The sequence below is a fragment of the Micrasema longulum genome, unplaced genomic scaffold, assembly GCF_059751315.1.
Source record: "Micrasema longulum isolate JH-2025_06_02 unplaced genomic scaffold, ASM5975131v1 h1tg000779l, whole genome shotgun sequence".
NCBI lineage: Eukaryota > Metazoa > Arthropoda > Insecta > Trichoptera > Brachycentridae > Micrasema > Micrasema longulum.
The window spans coordinates 770,775-790,003 of record NW_028277972.1 but is presented as its reverse complement, the minus strand read 5'-3'; the positions used below and the strand labels follow the sequence as shown (position 1 = coordinate 790,003).

At 31.5% G+C, this 19,229-nt stretch overlaps 1 protein-coding gene across 3 annotated transcripts; it reads right to left on the bottom strand.

The window, feature by feature from the left end:
* Positions 1 to 934: 934 nt before the first annotated feature.
* LOC148279040 (sodium/potassium-transporting ATPase subunit alpha-B-like) lies at positions 935 to 4,138 on the bottom strand. 3 transcript variants are annotated; one of them, XM_088230541.1, is made up of 2 exons: positions 3,427 to 4,138; positions 935 to 1,503 (listed from the first exon to the last, which is right to left on the bottom strand). In XM_088230541.1, the coding sequence occupies exons 1-2, from the start codon at positions 4,117 to 4,119 to the stop codon at positions 1,000 to 1,002; spliced, it is 1,197 nt and encodes a 398-aa protein (XP_088086667.1). In that variant the 5' UTR covers positions 4,120 to 4,138; the 3' UTR covers positions 935 to 999. The 3 variants fall into 3 exon arrangements, with proteins under 3 accessions (XP_088086667.1, XP_088086665.1, XP_088086666.1); XM_088230540.1 differs by lacking the exon at positions 935 to 1,503 and adding an exon at positions 2,148 to 2,324 and having other exon boundaries at positions 2,423 to 4,138; XM_088230539.1 differs by having other exon boundaries at positions 935 to 4,138.
* Positions 4,139 to 19,229: the final 15,091 nt, after the last annotated feature.

Here is a 19,229-nt window from a genome sequence, read left to right as displayed (position 1 = left end):
AGAAGAACAACTAAATGATATTAAATATTTTGTATAATCACTTAACGACTTTTCTATGCCTACCGATTTCGAGATGTACCCGTCTCTTCATCGGGACACCGATTAAACCAACATGCAAAACCGACGATACACCTTTACCATGGCTGTTGCACAAAAATATAAAATCAACACAATATGCATTTTAATAAGCATTTAATTTTTTGTTATTTAAAAAATAGTTGAAAAAAGAGGGAGAAGATGAAGGGAAAGGCGTGAGTTTAATGGGTATAAGGTGACCATTACAATGAAACATCGTATAAAGGACTATATTGAAAAGTTGTTTGATTTTTGATCAAATGAACATTATTTTTTAAAGCTTTCTTAATGTAAAATATTTCCTTGATATTTAATTTTAACCTTTTATTATTCATAGGTAAGATTTTAACTCTTGCATCTTTATACGGTCACGATCAAAATTGATTTGCGAATAATGCAACAAGTATGGTAAAGGTGTATAGTGGGATTCGCGTGCTAGTTTCATTGGTGTCCCGATGAAGAGACGAGTACGCCTCAAAACTGGTCGACACAGAAAAGTCGGTAAGTGGTTATATACAAATATACAATAACATTAAATTTTATGTTTGACCACAAAGTCAATGCTTTAAATATTAATAATATATGTAGAAGAAAAACTATTTTATTATTATCTTCTATATAAAAAGAAAGTATTAGCTTCTAGATTCAAGTGGAAAAAAAATCCAATTTGAACCCCTTTGCGCCAATTAAATGCTATCTATTCTAAATTTAGCATAAATCTGACTGTAATCAGACCAGTTTTAGGATAGCTTTCCTTTCTACGACAACTTAATTTTTTATACACATTAGAGTTAGAAAGTACTAACTATAACAAAAAACTCATTGTTAATGTTTTTACACAATATAATTATATGTGGTATTTTAATTCAATGACAAAAAACAAAAGTTATAATCGAAATACAATAAAAATATTAATAAATAAAATCAGAAGTATAACTCTCTATCAACCCAGCCATTAGGAAACCTTCTGATTAAGTATTTTCGAAGCTCATCAGCAAATACAATAAGAAAGGCAAACGGTATTCCTGGCAACCAAAGAACCCAAGATATTGGCTGCGTGTACAATATTTCGTTAAAAATTGGAACGTATAAAATAACGCAAGTAATGGTAATCTCAAATATAATACCCGTATTAAGGATATGGTTCATCATTCCTTGGTGAATGAGGGACAGTCTTCGGGTCTTGCATATTATGACGTCAGCTACTTGAACTATCACAATACTGGCATAGTATGTTGATTGAGCGATAGTTTCCATTTTTTTCCTATCTGTATATGACCATTCCTGTCCATACGAGTCTTTAAAATCATTTACTGAAACTGAATTCCATTCCTCTCTTGTAAAAATAAGATCTTTTGGATAAAATCCATATGCTGCCATAGCTGTAAAATAGGCAGTCATGGCAGCAGCTACCTGTATAATACCAACCTGAAAATACGTCATTTTGATTAAATTCCAAGTTACCAAATTATCTTTTTGAAGATCCCTTGGAGGTTTTGTCATAATATCTCTTTCAGCTTTTTCGTACGCCAAACTTATAGCGGGCCACAAATCTGTGAGAACGTTAATGGCAATAATAAGTAACGCATGAAGAGGGAGTGGAATTCCTATTGTAGCATACAAAATAAATGGAACCATTTCTGGAAGATTAGAAGTTAGTGTAAAGGCGATGCATTTTTTCAAATTATCGAAAATAAGTCTTCCTTCTTCGACTCCTAAAATTATAGAAGAGAAGTCATCATCTAATAAGATCATATCCGCGGCTTGCTTTGAAACATCAGTACCCGTTATTCCCATCGCAATGCCTATGTCAGCTTTCTTTAGAGCCGGAGAATCATTAACACCATCACCCGTAACTCCAACAACATGACCGATCCTTTGACATGCTTCCACTATGATTAATTTTTGCTGTGGACTTGTCCTTGCGAAAGTTATTTCATCAACGTTTTCAATTATCAAATCTAACTGCAAAGTTGACATCGCTCTTAGATCTTCACCAGTAACAACGATTGCTTTATATTCTAATGGATCCACAGACTTAACAAAGTTTTTAAGATCCGCGTTAGCTTTAAAAGCATCATCGTAAGGTGTCATATTGTGATCGGATATTATCCCTACTTTCCTGGATATTGCAAGTGCCGTTATTGGGTGGTCTCCGGTGACCATAATAACTTTTATTCCTGCTGATCTACATTTAGATATAGCATCAGGAACACTTTTTCTAGGAGGATCTATAAGTGATATAAGACCTAAAAAACGAAGACCAGTTATTGGAAAATTAACATTTTCAGTATCGAAATCATAACCAATCGGAAAATTATGAATATTGAGATATAAATCACAGTACCCTAATACTCTTTCTCCTTTGTTTCCAAGCTCTGTGCAGATATTTTTAATGCTTTGTAAAACGCCAGGTGTCAATTCTTCATTATGTCCAGAATTCCAAATAGTTGAACACTTTTCCAAAATTATTTCAGGGGCACCTTTCATTACCAACAAATGAATAGGTGAATTACCTAGCAAATGAATGGAAATTTGAAATTTTTTCGCAGAACTAAAAGGTATCTCGCATACTTTCGGATTAAAATGGCGAATGTTTGTCGCTCTATGTTGTGATTCCATATAACGAAGGACGGCTGACTCAGAAGCATCACCTTTTATTTTCCGAATAGTAACAGGAATAGTAACATCTTCCATAAATTCTGCTTTCAGGCATAAACAAGCGGCCCTTATGTAAGGGTTTTCATCAAAAGAGAAATCAAAATCACCGTGTGCGTCATGAATTTTCAGATTGAATGAAAGATGCGAGACTGACATGCGATTTTCGGTCAAAGTTCCGGTCTTATCTGAACAAATACAAGACATTGCTCCTAAAGTTTCCACGGATTGTAATTTCTTCACGAGACAATTTTTCTTCTTCAGTTTCTGAGCTGTTAATGTTAACGATACGGTCAATGTTACTAACAAACCTTCAGGAACGTTGGCAATTATTATCCCTGTAAAATAATAAAACCCAGCCAGCCAACTTCTCTGTATTACGGTCACCATAATAAAGAACGTTCCTCCTAAAATAACCGCCAAAATTGTTATAATTTTAATGAAATGCTTTATTTCTATAGCAATGGGAGTTTCTTCTTTTTCTACACCCGATGCCAGTCCAGCTATTCTTCCTATAACTGTGCGTTCCCCAGTCGCCACTACTATTCCACGTGCAGTACCTTCTGTGATTTGACAAGAAAAGAAAGCCAAATTTTTCGTCTCCAGTGGATTTTCATGCGTATAGTAAGTGGTTCGAGATTGGGGCTCAGCCTCTCCTGTAATTGATGACATATCAATACGGAAGTTACTCACATGAATAAGTCTCACGTCTGCAGGCACAACTTCTCCCGCCATCATTTCGACGATATCACCCGTTACCAATTTCTCCACTGGTAACTCGTAGGTCCTACTATCGCGAACGACATTAGCTTTTTGGGGTATTAAATCAGAAAAACCTCTCATGACTTGATAGTTTTTGGCCTCTTGATAGAATGCAAAGAATCCTGTAAACAGAGTAACAGCGATTATGATTGCTCCCAAGTATAAATTTTCATTTGACTCTTCCGCTTCTTCGGCGATAAACTGGATAAAATGAATGCAGATGGCGAGCGCTCCAGCGCACCATAACATCATGGGAAACCACCCGAATAGATTGTGAAGAAACATTTTTAATAGAGAAAAATCGGTAACCACTTGCAAAGCATTTGGACCATCAGTTTTTAGTTGCTCCGCTGCTCTAGCTTCAGTCAGGCCAGTTTCGAGGTTCGTATCCAATATCTTACACAGCTGTTTCGGGGACAGGAAATGGGCAGCTATATTACTTTCCACTTTCCTCGTTCTTCCCAGTTCCAAGGTACTTCTTCTTCCCTGAACGCTGAGGTATGAAGTAATGCTGGTTCGTCGTGACAATCTTCTATTTTGAAAGACACATTTTGCCACTGGACAAATGGATGTTTTCGGTTTTGGATCGAGAAAACCATGATCTAATCTGGAATGCTGAGACATTTTAAAAACCTAACTCGAATCTGACACTCGAAAAAGTAAAATGAATAATAAACAAATTTCAAACAAACCTTGACAAAGATTTCGAATTTTAAAAACAGTATTTTAAATAGTAAATAATTGAACAATAGAAAACTGGGGTAGAATTTAACGCATATTTAAAAATATTTTTTTGTGGGCAAGTAGATATTTAGTAAGTGATGGTGATTATAATAATATAAATAGAGCAGGTACCTACTCGCTGTTTTTGCATGCAGAATAAATAAAGAAGCGTATTTTTTTTATTAATTATGGTTTCTTGGTAATTTTCTACATTTTCATAGATTATTTTATAGTTAAACTTTAAAGCATTGTTAACGATTTTTGTTTATCTGTAACATTTATATTATGTTGAGACGTATCTTAGAAAATAAAAACAGTTAAAGTCTTAAAGTAAATTAGTTCTATGAACAAATGTTATCACATTCCAAGGAAAAGTATAATTTATAAATCGAGGTATTTTCTTTAAAATATTATAATGAATACTACTTTAGGAAATAATTCTATCATTTTTATGAACAAACATAGTATGTGCAAGAAATTGAACAAAAATAATATAAAACAATGTTGCAAGGAAAAACATGAGCAATAAAATAATGGTTTACAATATATCTAAAAACACGCTTTACGAAATAAAATAATTTAAGCTAACCCATGGCATTCCATCTTCATTGAACGTGTTGATGGGGAAGAGATCTACAAAATTGGAGTTGATCGATTTTTACTACAAAAAATGTACTGCACAAAATTGGTAAATCAAAATTACAAATTTTAAACAATATAAAATTATACTGAGTTATATACAAGAGGTCTCGGGATTGATTCAGGTTGATATGAATTTATTTTAAAAGGGTGTTTTTACACTAGAATATTTCATAGTCCCTCGACTGGTAATTGAAGGGTAAGACTGAACTTTTTTTTTGTTAGATGAAGGTAAGATGATTTTACAAGATTTACATTAAAAATAAACTTAAAATTTACAGCATATTCAGTACAAAGTTTAAATAATAAAACATTCTACAGTAATACAACAAGAAAATCATAAGTTATGTTTCATAGCTGGGCAAAGTAAATAAAAAACTGTATATATTATGAAATGCATGAATACATAATGAAAAAATAATGTCTTCAGTAGACTCAAATCAGTGTTTGATGTGTTATATTATAAGTTCAAAACAATAATAATTAATCTTTAAATTCTTTCTATTCTAATGGATTTGCCGTGCAAAATAAGTGCTCATTTTGTATTTAAAGTAAAAAGTTTAACCGACAGAAATTATATGAAGAAATGTTGTATCCTATCACTCTATAATAAGCAAGCTAAACGAACGTCGTGATACAGATGTAGTATCATACATTTATTGTACATTCGTGGATATGAGACACTTATGTCAACATAATTTATTTTCCATGAGCTCTGCGCTTTGGAGAAGAACAAATACCACTCCAAAGTTTGAGTCAGAAACATAGGTATTCCATCGAAAACATATGTATTCGCGAACGCCATTTTTAATTAATAACAGTATTATCAAACTTGATGTGAACTCTTCAACTCTTAAAAAGCTGTGCTACAAATTCCTTTACACGCGGTGATGTAACATTGTGTTACATTAAGCAAAACACTGAATATTCTGGAGTTGAAATAAAAAAAAAAACCTAGACAATGTAAAGTAATTTCTTTTCAATAATTTATTAAATTAAATTTTATTTAACAATGTTTGAGTATGTCCAAATGCTTACAGCCTAGGGAGTTGTTCATATTAAAATTTATTTCAACAGAGAGGGAAAACGTTTTTGAGAAGAGAATATGGAAGTCTAGGCATTTTACACACTGTGTAACATTCACCATTCTGCCCATGTTTGAATATTTGTATTTGAATGTTTGCGATAAAGGTTTCAGCTCTTTTACTTCACAAAAGTCGACAGATGGAAGAGTTGAGGAAATGTGGATGTTCAAATATGGGCAGAATGGTGAATGTTACAGTGTGTAAAGTGGCCACTCAAACCAGCCAATGACACATCATAAGCCCTGTAAGCACCTAGACTTCCATATTCCCTTCTCAAAAACGTTTTCCCTCTCTGTTGAAATAAATTTAAATATAAATTTAATTTAAATTGTTAAGACCTTTTGTGAGCAGATTTCTAGAAATATTTTATTTTTCTATTTGGCCTACTTGAGTATTCTGATTATGTCTTACCGCGTAAGCACATGGATATTTTTTTGTATGACGTAATATATACCAACATTTTCTTATACTTGTATTTAAGTTTTGAAGCTTTAAAGATGTACTTTTGCCATATCATTATTTTTAGGCTGTTGAGTCATGAATAAGAAACAATGTAGATTGTGTTTGTAACATTATAAAAGACGTCAAAACAGGGTGCTTTTAAAAATATATATTTGGCATGACTTTATTTCTTTGAACAATGCAATTCGTATGTAAAGCTTTTAAATTTTTAGATTTGCTGCGTAGAAATATTTTTTAAAAACGAAATAGAACTTATTGTCATGTGTGGAATTACGCAGTTTTGTTTGAGGCTATTTTTTTGTACTTATTTGTTTATAAATTTGTATAAACCACTTAATTTTTTTAAATTACACTTCGACCGGTTTCGAGGTAACTACCTCATCGTCAGGAATTTAACTAACTTATAATTACACGCGTTGCTATTTATATAATAAAATATTGTGTAAAAGAGACATACAATTAACAGAAAGAGAGAGAAAGAAGATAAAATAAATCATAACGGAAATAGTTTTATAAGAGGACTCGAAGTTAAATTTAATTGTTTATTTATTATTTGAAGTTTTTGCTTAATGGCTTTACTAATTTCTAATCATTCTAAATTATCTAAACGAAAACCATTTTTATTGACATGCAAAATTTCTACACACGTTTCTTGATTAAATTCATGGTTTTCGGATATAAGATGATTTGCGAATTCTGAAAAATTATTATTACTCAGACATCTTATATGTTCTTTGATTCTAACTTTAAATTTACGTGAAGTTTTTCCAATATAGAAATTTGGGCAATTTGAACAATTTAATTTATAAATTCCCGAATGATTTAATTTATCATCCTTATCTTTACAATTTGTTAATATTTTACCTATGTTATTATTAGTATAAAAAGCGAAGTGTAATTCTAATTGAAAAAAAAATAATAATAAAAAAATTAAGTGGTTTATACAAATTTATAAACAAATTAGTGTAAAATATCATACCACAAAGTGAAAAATGTTTTTGATAACAATAATATAATTTTTTGAAACTATGTATTTTGCTTCATAACAAACAAATTTTTCTCCTATATAAAAGGGGAATGCATTGAAAAATGTTCAGATTATAGAGACAGTCGAACAGTTAGTTATGCAAGTGAGAGGGTTACTAACACCGATGCCCCGCGGGGGTAGGTGGAGAGGATAAAACGCCATATTGCTCTGTCTTTGTATACGGACCTCGCTTCCTCTACTTTTATACGCCTTTTTTTCGCACGTTGACATCTACGCCCTGTTTATTACTGTTGCATTTTCAAATAAGCGGAAAATAAAATAAATTCTAATCAAAAGTGTTTTTTTACATTTCGATTAACAAGACTGCCTAGTTCCAGTACCATTAAGACGATACATATGTTCATTACAAAATGGAATATCTTAATTCATACATAGAGAAATAATTAAAATAATAAAGTAAAATTAGAGATGTATAAAAATAACACATAAGTATACATAATCTTGTATAATTTTTGGTTTTATTTTTTTTTTATAAATCTTGGGTATAAGGAAATTCATGTTTTAAAAAAAAAATACATCAATCAAATGTGTTAATATGAAAAATGTTTGTAAAAGGCAGATTTGCCGTTTATGTTAATAAAATACAATAAAATATCCAGAGAATAATATGTTTAAAAAGTAAGAGAATCTTGTAACGAAAAACTCCCTCAGAGACGTGAAAAATGTCAATGTCCAAAGTAATATTGTTTGATATAGAGATAGCCTTTCCAACAAGCATAACTATTGGCATGTTGGTCCTGTATATTGGGATGTGAAATAGTCTATGCTGACGCTGTCTAAGGTTTCTGGAACATAAAAGCTAATGCTCCGCATAATTTCAGATTTGTCAATAATACCGCGCAACAATCGGAATAAATGCGTAGTTAAATATACATTTCTTCTGGTCTTAAAACTGCTGTAAGCAAGCATACCCTTGAGAGACTCATACCCGTATGCAGAGACAAACCTTAAGGTGAGGAAAGTACATTCTATTGTCTTCATCTTCGGGTTATGCTCTGCATTTGAAATTAGAATGTACTTTCCTCACCTTAAGTTTTGTCTCTGTATACGGGTATCAGTAGGATAAAGCCATGGATAATATACGCACTCTCTTATGTAGAAAAACCAAAGAAATTTTTTTTGAACCCGCTCCACAAAGTCATGATCTAATTTAGGCGTGTTATAGCAAAATAAATAGATAATAATACATTTGCGGTCATATAACTAGCGTGCACTTTTTCTTTCTGACAATAACCGATTGATTGAACCAATTTTGCCTTTGTTAGCTGGGCAAAGTGTCCAAAAAATGTATGTTATATCATTGTATGTATAAATAAATTAAAAAAAAAAAAAACTTCTTTTATTTTGTCTCTTTCACATAAACACCGGCCACAAAAAGCGTCTCCATCTTCCTTGTTACAAGTTCTATTTTTGTGCTATTTCTTATACAGTAAAACAGATATATTCAAATAGGATAGATATATAAAGTTTTGTATTCTATGTAGACTCCTGTTACACCACAGCCACATAAGACTTAACTTCACTAAAATCAACAGTGAAAGTATCGTGCGTATTTTTCGAAAAAGCACTAAGTAAAACAAATGCTTTTTTGACTTAATGATGAGGTTATACTGTTAAAAAAATACTCATCAATCTGGCAAAACGCACAAAGTCCTGTCTTCACAAATCAAGATATTTTCTGTAATAAGTCAATATAAGATAAATCCGTTCATGGAAAAAGCACCAAAAGACAAGGGACGCCGTACTGGTGGACCACCAATAATAATATTTTGGATGTATTCAGCGGAGCTTATCGAGCAGTACTGACTTGAGAAAAGGTGAGATTGTTGGTCGGCGACATGATACTAGTAAGTGATGTCTACATGCTTCCCTGAGGGGCAAACGTGGCAATTGTTATTTTCTTTCTGTTTTTATTTTACTAATGAATTATTATTTAACCTTATGTAATAGGTACTGCACATTGAATAAAATGATTACATAACTTTTTTAATTGAAGAAAAAAACATTTCTCACAAAGTGACTATAGTAGAGACAATGTGACTTCAATTTGAATTCCTTACTGTGGTATTATGTATTAGCAAAAATGCACTAAGTCACGTCAATCTACAATAGTGGATTGACATGACTTTATTAAGCATTTAATAATTTAATAACAATTTTAAAAAAAATATTCTGAAAGTTCAGTTATTATTTATTAATCTATTGAATAAAATGTTGTGATCAATTTACCATGTTTTCAAGTTAGCTTTGTAATGTTTAAAAAAAAATGTTCTTTAGTTACAAACTTTAATCTTTAATTATCTCAGAAGTAGTAATTTTGACTTAGTGCTTTTTCGCAGAATACCCACGGTATGGTCTTTCACATACCCAAAACCGTTGTAAGAACCTTTGGTTTTCCTATCAGCTTCATAAAAGCAATGTTTTTTTGTCAATAAACGAGTTACGCTTTTAAAATGTTTTAAAATGTTGAAAATTTTAATTGAATTTAACTCTACTACTTTCAGTGTGTTTGCCAAATTATATGGAAGACCTTTGTCAAATATTGACATTCTATTCAATACCATAGTGTAAACACGAATGGTACCAAAATTGTATTTACTTATATCACAAAAGCATAATATGTCCATTTGAGTTATTTTATAAATGAATAAATCAACAGATGGAAGAATTGAAAAAATATGGATACTAAAATGAAATGCCTAGAATTTTATCTTTTCGGTTTTAAATGTTCTTTTATACTGTAAGGTTCTTTATCTCTGTTGTAATTTATTAATTGAAATAACTCCCTAGAGCGTAAAATCCAGTATTTTGTCTGACAGACATTTGAGCAAACTCAAAATATTGCCACAGAAAACGTGTTTTATAAAATGTTAAGAAAGTCTTCATTTAACCAAGAAGTTTATAAATGAAAAAAAAAATCTAAAAACACTTTCAAATGATCGAGATGCTATTTTAATGAACCAATCATTAAATTATTAGATAAATGTTAAAGCCATTGCACTCGGAAACCACACGTTAATGCTTTCGCTTTCCAATACTTATATTTTTAAACTTTTTACGAATTAAAGTAACCCCCGTTAATCTTTAAAAACGCGTATAGAGATTTCTAACAAACCATTTATCATTGTCAAAAATCAAATTTTATAGCTTCTTATTTGACGTTCCATTTATCTTGTTCCATACTCTACTCCCACATTAATACTTTTAATACTCTGACTAAAAAATATAAGAAAATAGAAATTGCTTTGCCAAATTAAAGAAAATACAAAATTTATAAAATACGTATTTTTACAATATGAATTAAATTTATTTTTGAAACACTAACATTTTAGTTATTTTTAATAACTTTCTTTTTCGCTCCATATGTTTAGATGAATTATTTAGTTGACACAGTTAAAATAAAATAGGATAATATATATAAGTAAATATAATCTTTGTAGTGGAGTTTGTTTCATGTGGTTATGATAATTGTATAGAATTATTATTTTATTAATGTTTTGTTGCAAGGAAGCGTGTATAAATTAAATACATTAACTCAATTAATCAAATAAAAAAAATATTGTTATAAAAAAGTTCATGATGAAAATACTTCCCCAAAATATGAAAAATTCAAATAAAAACCTTGATAATCTCAGTATGCAGACTGTTTTTCTTTTTCAGCGACTAGCAAATCATCTATGTCCTCGGAGCAGGTCCTCAAGTCTCCATATTGATTCCTGGGCAAAGATGACCAGAGGAGTTTCCTGTTGCCTTATCTGGTGGCTGTTTCTGTCGGTGATATCAGTAGTATTACTATAATAGTTGGATAACTAAGGAACAGTGATTTTTGAAAAATCGCATCAAGGGCGCTGTGCAATAAATAAATATCTCAGCACGTCTTGGCAAAGAGCGCATGGAGGATTGGGATTGTATGTAAAAATATAAATTGCATTAATGGAAAACCTATTTTATAACACATGAACCTAGAGTCCCACTCCCCTATAAAATTTTTGTATTGGTAATGAGCCCGTTCTTACCGCGAACCGTCTAAATAATATCAATTCTGATAATGGACCCTATAATTCGATCAAAAAAAAATCGAACTAGGCATAATAACTCATTATTCATCTGAAAGTGAAAATCTAAGAAATTTCATTAATTTGTTATTTATGCTTCTTGGTTGACCCAAATTTCTACTACACAAATAATAACACATTATTATATAGTATATTCACGAACACCCCAACAGTTGTATGGTCCGGTAGGGTTGTCACTGATTTATATTCTGTGGTCGATTGCTAACAGGGGTACGAAATCTTCGATAGTAATTTATTATTGTCCCGGTGCGGTGATGTGTTTACAAATCTTCTTGGACTACGAAAGCGTAAAACCTTTTTATTATTTCGTAGGTAACTTATATAAATTATTATGAAAACAGAAAATTATTTTGTTTTAGTATTTTTTTATGTTTTTTTGTTTGACAGATATTTCTACATACATGAAGAACTTTTTTGAAAAGGTGCTAGAAAGTCTGAGCATTTTAAGGGATAAACATTTGTAACTAGCAGATTAAAAATAATATCACTTTACATTCTCGGTCTGTTTGAATATTCACGTTCCTTTAAAGCAAAATTGTTTTTTTTATCCTTTAAATCATTGAGATATAATATAAAGACTTGACACTCCATACAAATCCGAGCTAAAAAGTCGTTCCCAAAGGAAAGAGAATGACCAGCAGAGGTAGCAAGTGTCGTCACGTTATATCACGTCGACTTTGGCAAGCAAAATACGTGGTACAGTAAAAAGCACTGACTGTTTGCTTAGCCTACTGTAAGTTCTATTCAGTATGTCGCTCCTTTCCGCATACACATCATCTTTATTTATCGTTTCACTTAACGCCAGACTAACTGAGCAGGACAGAGACAGGAAGTAGCTTACGACTGGTAGCATATTAATAAAACGTTTATTAACATTAAAATAGTAATTTTTTAAAAGTATTAATTAAGATTAAAACATTACTTACCGGTGAAAAGTCATACCATCGCTTTTTCTATATTTTCCAGATTAATTTGTGCAGTATCTTAGCGTACATATAAACAATTTAGTAATTGCGAGGAGACAAAAGTTTAAAAGTAGACGAGGTTCAAAAAATACCTCGTCCTAGGGGGAGGAAAATTTAGATAGTGTACTGCATTGTTGGGGAAATAAGGTTGCACAAATCCACTAACCTGCCAATGATGAGGCGTGATGAGTGCTGGAACCTGGCTGGTGAAGCTGGCGGTCATGAGACACTGGCATAGCTTGTATGTATGGAGCTGGCGGTCTAAATGCACGCAGGCACAGATCGCTTGATAAATGATTTGTTCAGCTTACTTGGTTGATGTAAGATTAGTTCTGCTTTTTAAATGTTATTACTGGTACTCACACATAGCATTATTGTTACAAAGAGTGCGCTAGGAAATGAGATGGACGGGTAGGTAGCAATGACGATCCGTCCATACAAGAAATGTTGATAAATGTAAATGTCTTTATTTATCCTTTGTTTTTTTTTCTCATGTGCTCGTATGTTTACAATTATATAAACTTTTAAATGTAAAAAGTATATATGTGAAAAATATTATGTAAAACATAGTGAAAATAGTGAATATAATTAATGAAAATGTACATATGAAACAGTGAATAATAAAAAATTAGGATATTAATTACCTCGTTATATTGCACTCATTATTAGTATAAGTACCGAGTTTCATAACAAACGGATCATTAGTCATTGAGTAGCTGTCCTCGAACAAGCTAGATGAGTCATTTCGCAAAGTTAAATAAACTCGAGTACCGTGCCGTTGTAAAACTCCTCACCAAACAAGGAAAAAATCAGAAAACTATCAACAAAGAGAAGTCAGAAGTTTACGGGGAATATGCTCCTTTATTATCGATAGTTCAAAAGTGGTCCAGTGAATTGAAGAGGGGCAGAGAAAGCGTAGAAGACGACGAGCGTATAATAGTGATAAATAAAGTAAGAATAAGTAAATGTGAATATTGTGTTGTAAATATATATTAGACTATGTTAATCGTAGAACTATATAAAATAAACAATAATAATAATATTAATAATAAATAAACCACTACAACAGTGTAAGTCATTCTCCAAGCACAAGAGTTAGTCTCTTTTTTTGGAGAGTTACAGTAATAACATTTACAAGATGTATAAAAGTAGATCTGTATAGTTTTTTTTTAAACATGTACCTTTTATGAAATTTATTAATAAAAAACATTTTTTTGAAAATAAGCCCGCAACGAACACATTTTTTTTATTTATATTTTTTATTAAATCGAATAGTGCCTAGACTTCCGTGATCCACTCGAAGAGGGTTCTTTATCTCTGTTTAAATATCTATCAAGATTGGTGCTTATTCTTTACGAGGAGTATCCTTGTTCCTGAGAATTCGAATAGAAATAAAATAACGAAGAATGTAATTTAACATCCCTGAAATATCACCTGCAATCGTTATCCCTTGACATTACCGTTTAAATGAGTTTCAGGATAATATCGGCGATAATAGCCTTTGCTAACGGCCGTAATAACCTTTTAAACGTTCGTTATATTCCGTTCGGATGTAACGGATGAAGAGCGATCCCGACAAGGATTGAAAATTCCGTTATAACGGCGAACTATGCACAATATCCCGTTCGTTTTTCGTTCATAGTGCCACAAACTCATCTGTGGAACGGACAAAAAATGAACTAACAGAGTCGTTTTAGTACAATTTTGTTTGTATTAAAATTTATTGCAACAGAGGGGGAAAACATTATTGAGAAGGGAATATGGAAGTCTACACATGTACAGGGCTTACGACCTATCATTGGCTGGTTTAGGTGACCACTTTTTACACCACTGTGTAACATTCACCATTCTGCCCATGTTTAAACGTTAATTTAATGTTAGAGACGCCCCTTCTTTATTTACATTTAAGTCAAGATAAAAATGTCACTATCTAAATATTTAAATTGTTCCTTTATCCTTCTTCTTTCCTTCTTATCCCCATTCCTCTTTTCATAGAATAGTGTAATTTTTTAAAAAATGTATTTTTATTTTGTTATTATTTGTTTTTAATTTTTGTATAAAATTGTAAGATTCAATATGTACATGTATTTATAATTTTCGCAAACTGAACGGTTTGGGTAGGTAGAAAGAAATTGCTTTAGGGTAATATGCCCGCCCTTATATGTATATATATTGTATATGTATATAAATTGTCAAATAAATAAGCATCCACATTTCTTCCAACTCTTCTATCTGTTGACTTTTGTGAAGTAAAGGAGCTGAAACCTTTATTATGTGGGTGAAATTCATCCGGCTGAACCAAATCACCTACTAGGCAACGCCTGAAAATATCAATCCAATTTTTATACTTCTCTACCAGGTAGTTAATTCAACAATGTTTGAGGTATGTCCAAATGCTTGCAGACTGGCTGGATTTCCTTCCTAGGGATTTGTTAACCAGCCAATGACTGTTAACCAGCCACTTAAACCAGCCAATGACAGATCATAAGCCCTGTGAATGCCTAGACTTCCATATTCCCTTCTCAATAATGTTTTCCCTCTCTGTTGCAATAAATTTATACATAAACAACTCCCTAGGGAGGAAATCCAGCCAGTCTGCAAGCATTTGGACATACTCAAACATTGTTCAATTTTGTTTAGTTACAAAAGTTAATATGTTTGAATTATGACAACACGGTATAAGTTTGATCATCAAATCGACGCTCGAAATATAAAAAAACCACTAAGCGACATGTAGCAACATTACAAAAGAGCCAACTAATATTTTTACTTAAAAAATTGATGAAAGATCTCATATTTAAAATTCTTATTTTAAGTATGTAAGATCATGCCAAAAAAATACGTATGTTTGAGATTTTTATATTAATTAAAAACAAAAAAAAACTACGTTGTTCTGTAAAGTCATTACGTGTCGCTTGCTAACTTTTTCTTTCCAGCGTCAAAATATGGATAGCAACAATAATTTGAGTAAATTGAAATAACACGTAATATTTTTAATATTTATATTTCGACGCTGAAAACCAAAAATTTACTAAGCGACATGTAGCAACTTTACAAAAGAGCCGAGTGAATTTGTCACTTAAAGCAGACAATGACAGCTCTTAAGCCCTATAAATGCGTAGATTTCTGTATATTTTTCTCCAAAATGTTCTTCAGTTTAGTTGTTTTATATTAAATATGGGTGTGTTTAAATTTTTTTCTATTCTGAATTGAATAGTTTTAAAAAAATATGTAGAAAAATTGAAATATATTTCAACCTGTATTATTCTTGAACCACAACAGACCAGGAGGTCCAATAACAGTAAATAATTACAGTAAATTACCGCACAGAACATCCAGGCTTGAGAAAATTCACATTTCGTTTTTTTGTTTTGACCGGCAATCAAACTCTGAGCCTTCCGTGTGTGAGTTAATTGTCTTGGCAATTTTATCATACTGGCCTCCAAATTCAATATTTGAAAATTTTAAAAATATTATAAGTTAAATTCAATGAACATTTTGATACATTCTTCCGTACAGACTTGACGAAAAACGTTATATTTATATGAATAGTGACTGATCATGTATAAAAAATAATACATACGCCTTTGTTGAAGATATTGGTATGTTTAGATAATATTTTCTAATGGTAAAATCCAGTATCTCTATATGAAAATGCTGAAACTGACAATAAATTTCAATAATTTCACTAGAACAATATTATAGAGATTTATTATTAGAATTTTTCTCGACTTAAATTTTTGTTGAAATTATGGATAAAAAAACAAATTTAAAAAGGTTCTTATTTTAATGAATAGCATATTATAATTACAATGTATAAGCATTATTTCTACCCATTCTAGATTACGCTGATGTTTCCATGACTGATTTAAGTTGTGAGCAACTCGATAAACTTGAACGACTTCAGAATACATGCATGAGGTACATTTTTGCTCTCAGGAAATATGACCACATTTCTGATTATCGTAGGCAACTGAAATGGCTAAAAATTTGACAGTGGAGAGACTATCACTCCCTCTCACTTCTGTTCAATGTACTTCATAGTCCTAACGCTCCTTTATACCTGCGTGAAAAATTTCAACGCTTATCAGTTCATGGTTTACCTCTTCGTTCTAATTCACAAAGCACTTTCTTAATACCCATCCACAATTCCTCTATCTTCTCTAACTCATATAGTGTCCATGCGGCTCGACTGTGGAATCATCTCCCATCCACCATCAAAGATGTTACTACATTATCTCTGTTTAAATCACGTCTGAAGAAACATCTCCTTCCTCTTCCTTAATCTCTCCTCCTTTCCTTTTTCCTATTTCCTCTTTTTTCCTTTTTCCCATTGAGTAATAGTTTTAATTTAAGGTAATTTACAAACATATACGTTTATTTCTATTTTTATATATTTTTAACTTTTTAATCTTTTTTTTCTATTGAATATGTTCTGTATCTTGAATTATAAAAATAAAACTTTTATTTTATTGGTTGGTTGGAAGAAATTGACATTTGGCAATAAGCCCGCCTATGTACAAATAACATTATGTACAAAAAGTTTAATAAATAAATAAATAAATAATTTTTTCATTTTTGTTTACAAAAAAATTGTGTTCGACGCTGTAATTCAGCACTCATTTTTTATTGTATTCCTTCAGTAGCATTTGTTAAAATTTAAAATAAAATATATACCCACACACAGGCCATGTTTTTGTGAGATTTTTTAAAAAGTGTTTATGTATCAGTGTATTTTGTATTTGTAGCTTATGTGTGTTTTGAAAAATTCAAAAGAAAAAAAATAAGAATAAGAAAATTGATTGAAAACTATTTCACAGAAGTAAATCAGTACAGAAAATATTTTTCAAAACAATATTTCCGTTCATCTTAAAAATTTAAAAATCTGTGTGAAATCATTTTCATCGTTCCCTTTTCGACACCCAGTGGTACATAGAGCACTACATTGATAAATATTTTGATCACATGCTACGTGAAGGTACAATGATCAGTCTTACACTGCTAGTGTTAGCTTAGGTACAATGAAATATTGAGGATTGAACTACCTTAAAATTAATAAAGTCACTTTTAATTAATTTTTTTTATAATATAGATTTTAATGTGACAGATTTTGGAGATTAAAACAAAGACAATTATGTCAAGCTTAATTTAGTACATTTAATTTATCTGACGAAAAAATAACATGGTTGGGATTATTTTACACAAATCAAAAGTGTCCATTTATTTCCATTAGTTGGTGTCTGTTTGAAATTTCCATTAGTTGGTGTCCCTAAAAAGTAATATGTTTTTGTTAAAGGTGTGAAAAAAAAATGTTACTAGCAATCTTAAGTGTAAGCATTAGCGTTCAAAATATTTGTTTCCTCAACCTGTTTGATAGAACGGACTTTAGTCTAATGGGAATAGTCCCCGGCTACTTTTGAACTTATGTATCCTCGCAATTAGTAAAATATCTATATGCACGCTAAAATATTACACAAATCGATCTGAAAAAGCAATAATATACCTTTTTACCGGTATGTAATGTTCTTATCTTAATCAACCCTTCTTAAATAGCTCTTTTAATGTCAACATACGTCTTAAATATGTTACCAGTACTCATTATTCGTGAATTATCTTCTGTCTCTGTCCTGCTCGGTTAGTCGGGCGAATAGTGAAACGACAAACAAAGTTAACGCGTATGTAAAAGAGAGCGAGATACTGAATATAACTCACAATAGACCGATGAAAACAATCCGTGCTTTTTACTGTACTACTTGTTTTGGCTGCCAAAGTCAACGTGATATGACGTGACGACACTTGCTTCCTCCACGACAAACAAAGTTGACGCGTATGCAAAAGGAAGCGACATACTTAATAGAACTCACAATAGACCGATGAAAACAGTCCGTGCTTTTTACTGTACTACTTTTTTGGCTGCCAAAGTCAACGTGATATGACGTGACAACACTTGCTTCCTCCGTTGGTCATTTCCTTTCCTTTAGGGACGACTTTTAGCGCGGATTTGTATTGAAAATCATCTCTTTATATTATATCTCAATGGTTAATAGCCATTTTTAATCACCTTGCCGAGTCGCACAAACACGCCATCTATCCAATTATAACATAACCTGACAAAATTAAAAACTTTGGTAAGACTTTATTTATAATTAAAGTTTTGAAAATATCTAAGAAATATATTTAACACTCGCCCATAACAACTCAGTTGTTTTTAATATTACAAAAAAATATATGGCAAAACACCTGAATAAACAAAATTGCAGACTGCCGGCAAGATTTAGGAGAGGGGTTCCAAAACCTTAGAAATATCTCGGTATGCTACCCTGTTGGTATGCCCCCTGTCGGTATGCCCCTCTTTCGGTTTGCCCCAGATTTACCCTATTTCACGTCTTTTAAAAGTGTCCGCTTTTTAAAGGAAAAATTTTATCGTCATCCACAATTCTACAAATACGTTTGTCTATCTGTACCTATTAAGCTACATAGGTACTTGTTTCAAATTTTTGTAAGGCATAGACGCCTAATAAAACAAACGTGTCTCATAAACTGGCGTAAAATCTTTTCAAATTGGATCTAGTTAAATTAATTTTCTTCTTTCTGTATTTCGGAAGCCTAAATAAAATCAAATGATTCGTTTTTATGCTTCATTTATTAAAATCCTAATGGATTTCAGATACTTCTCCTCTTAATGGGTTAGAAAAAATACTTTTATGTAACTGCGTTGGTAGATTGAAAGAAATAG

Excerpts from the sequence above, each read along its gene's own strand:
- LOC148279040 (XM_088230539.1), bottom strand. The coding sequence starts at position 4,119 with ATGTCTCAGCATTCCAGATTAGATCATGGTTTTCTCGATCCAAAACCG.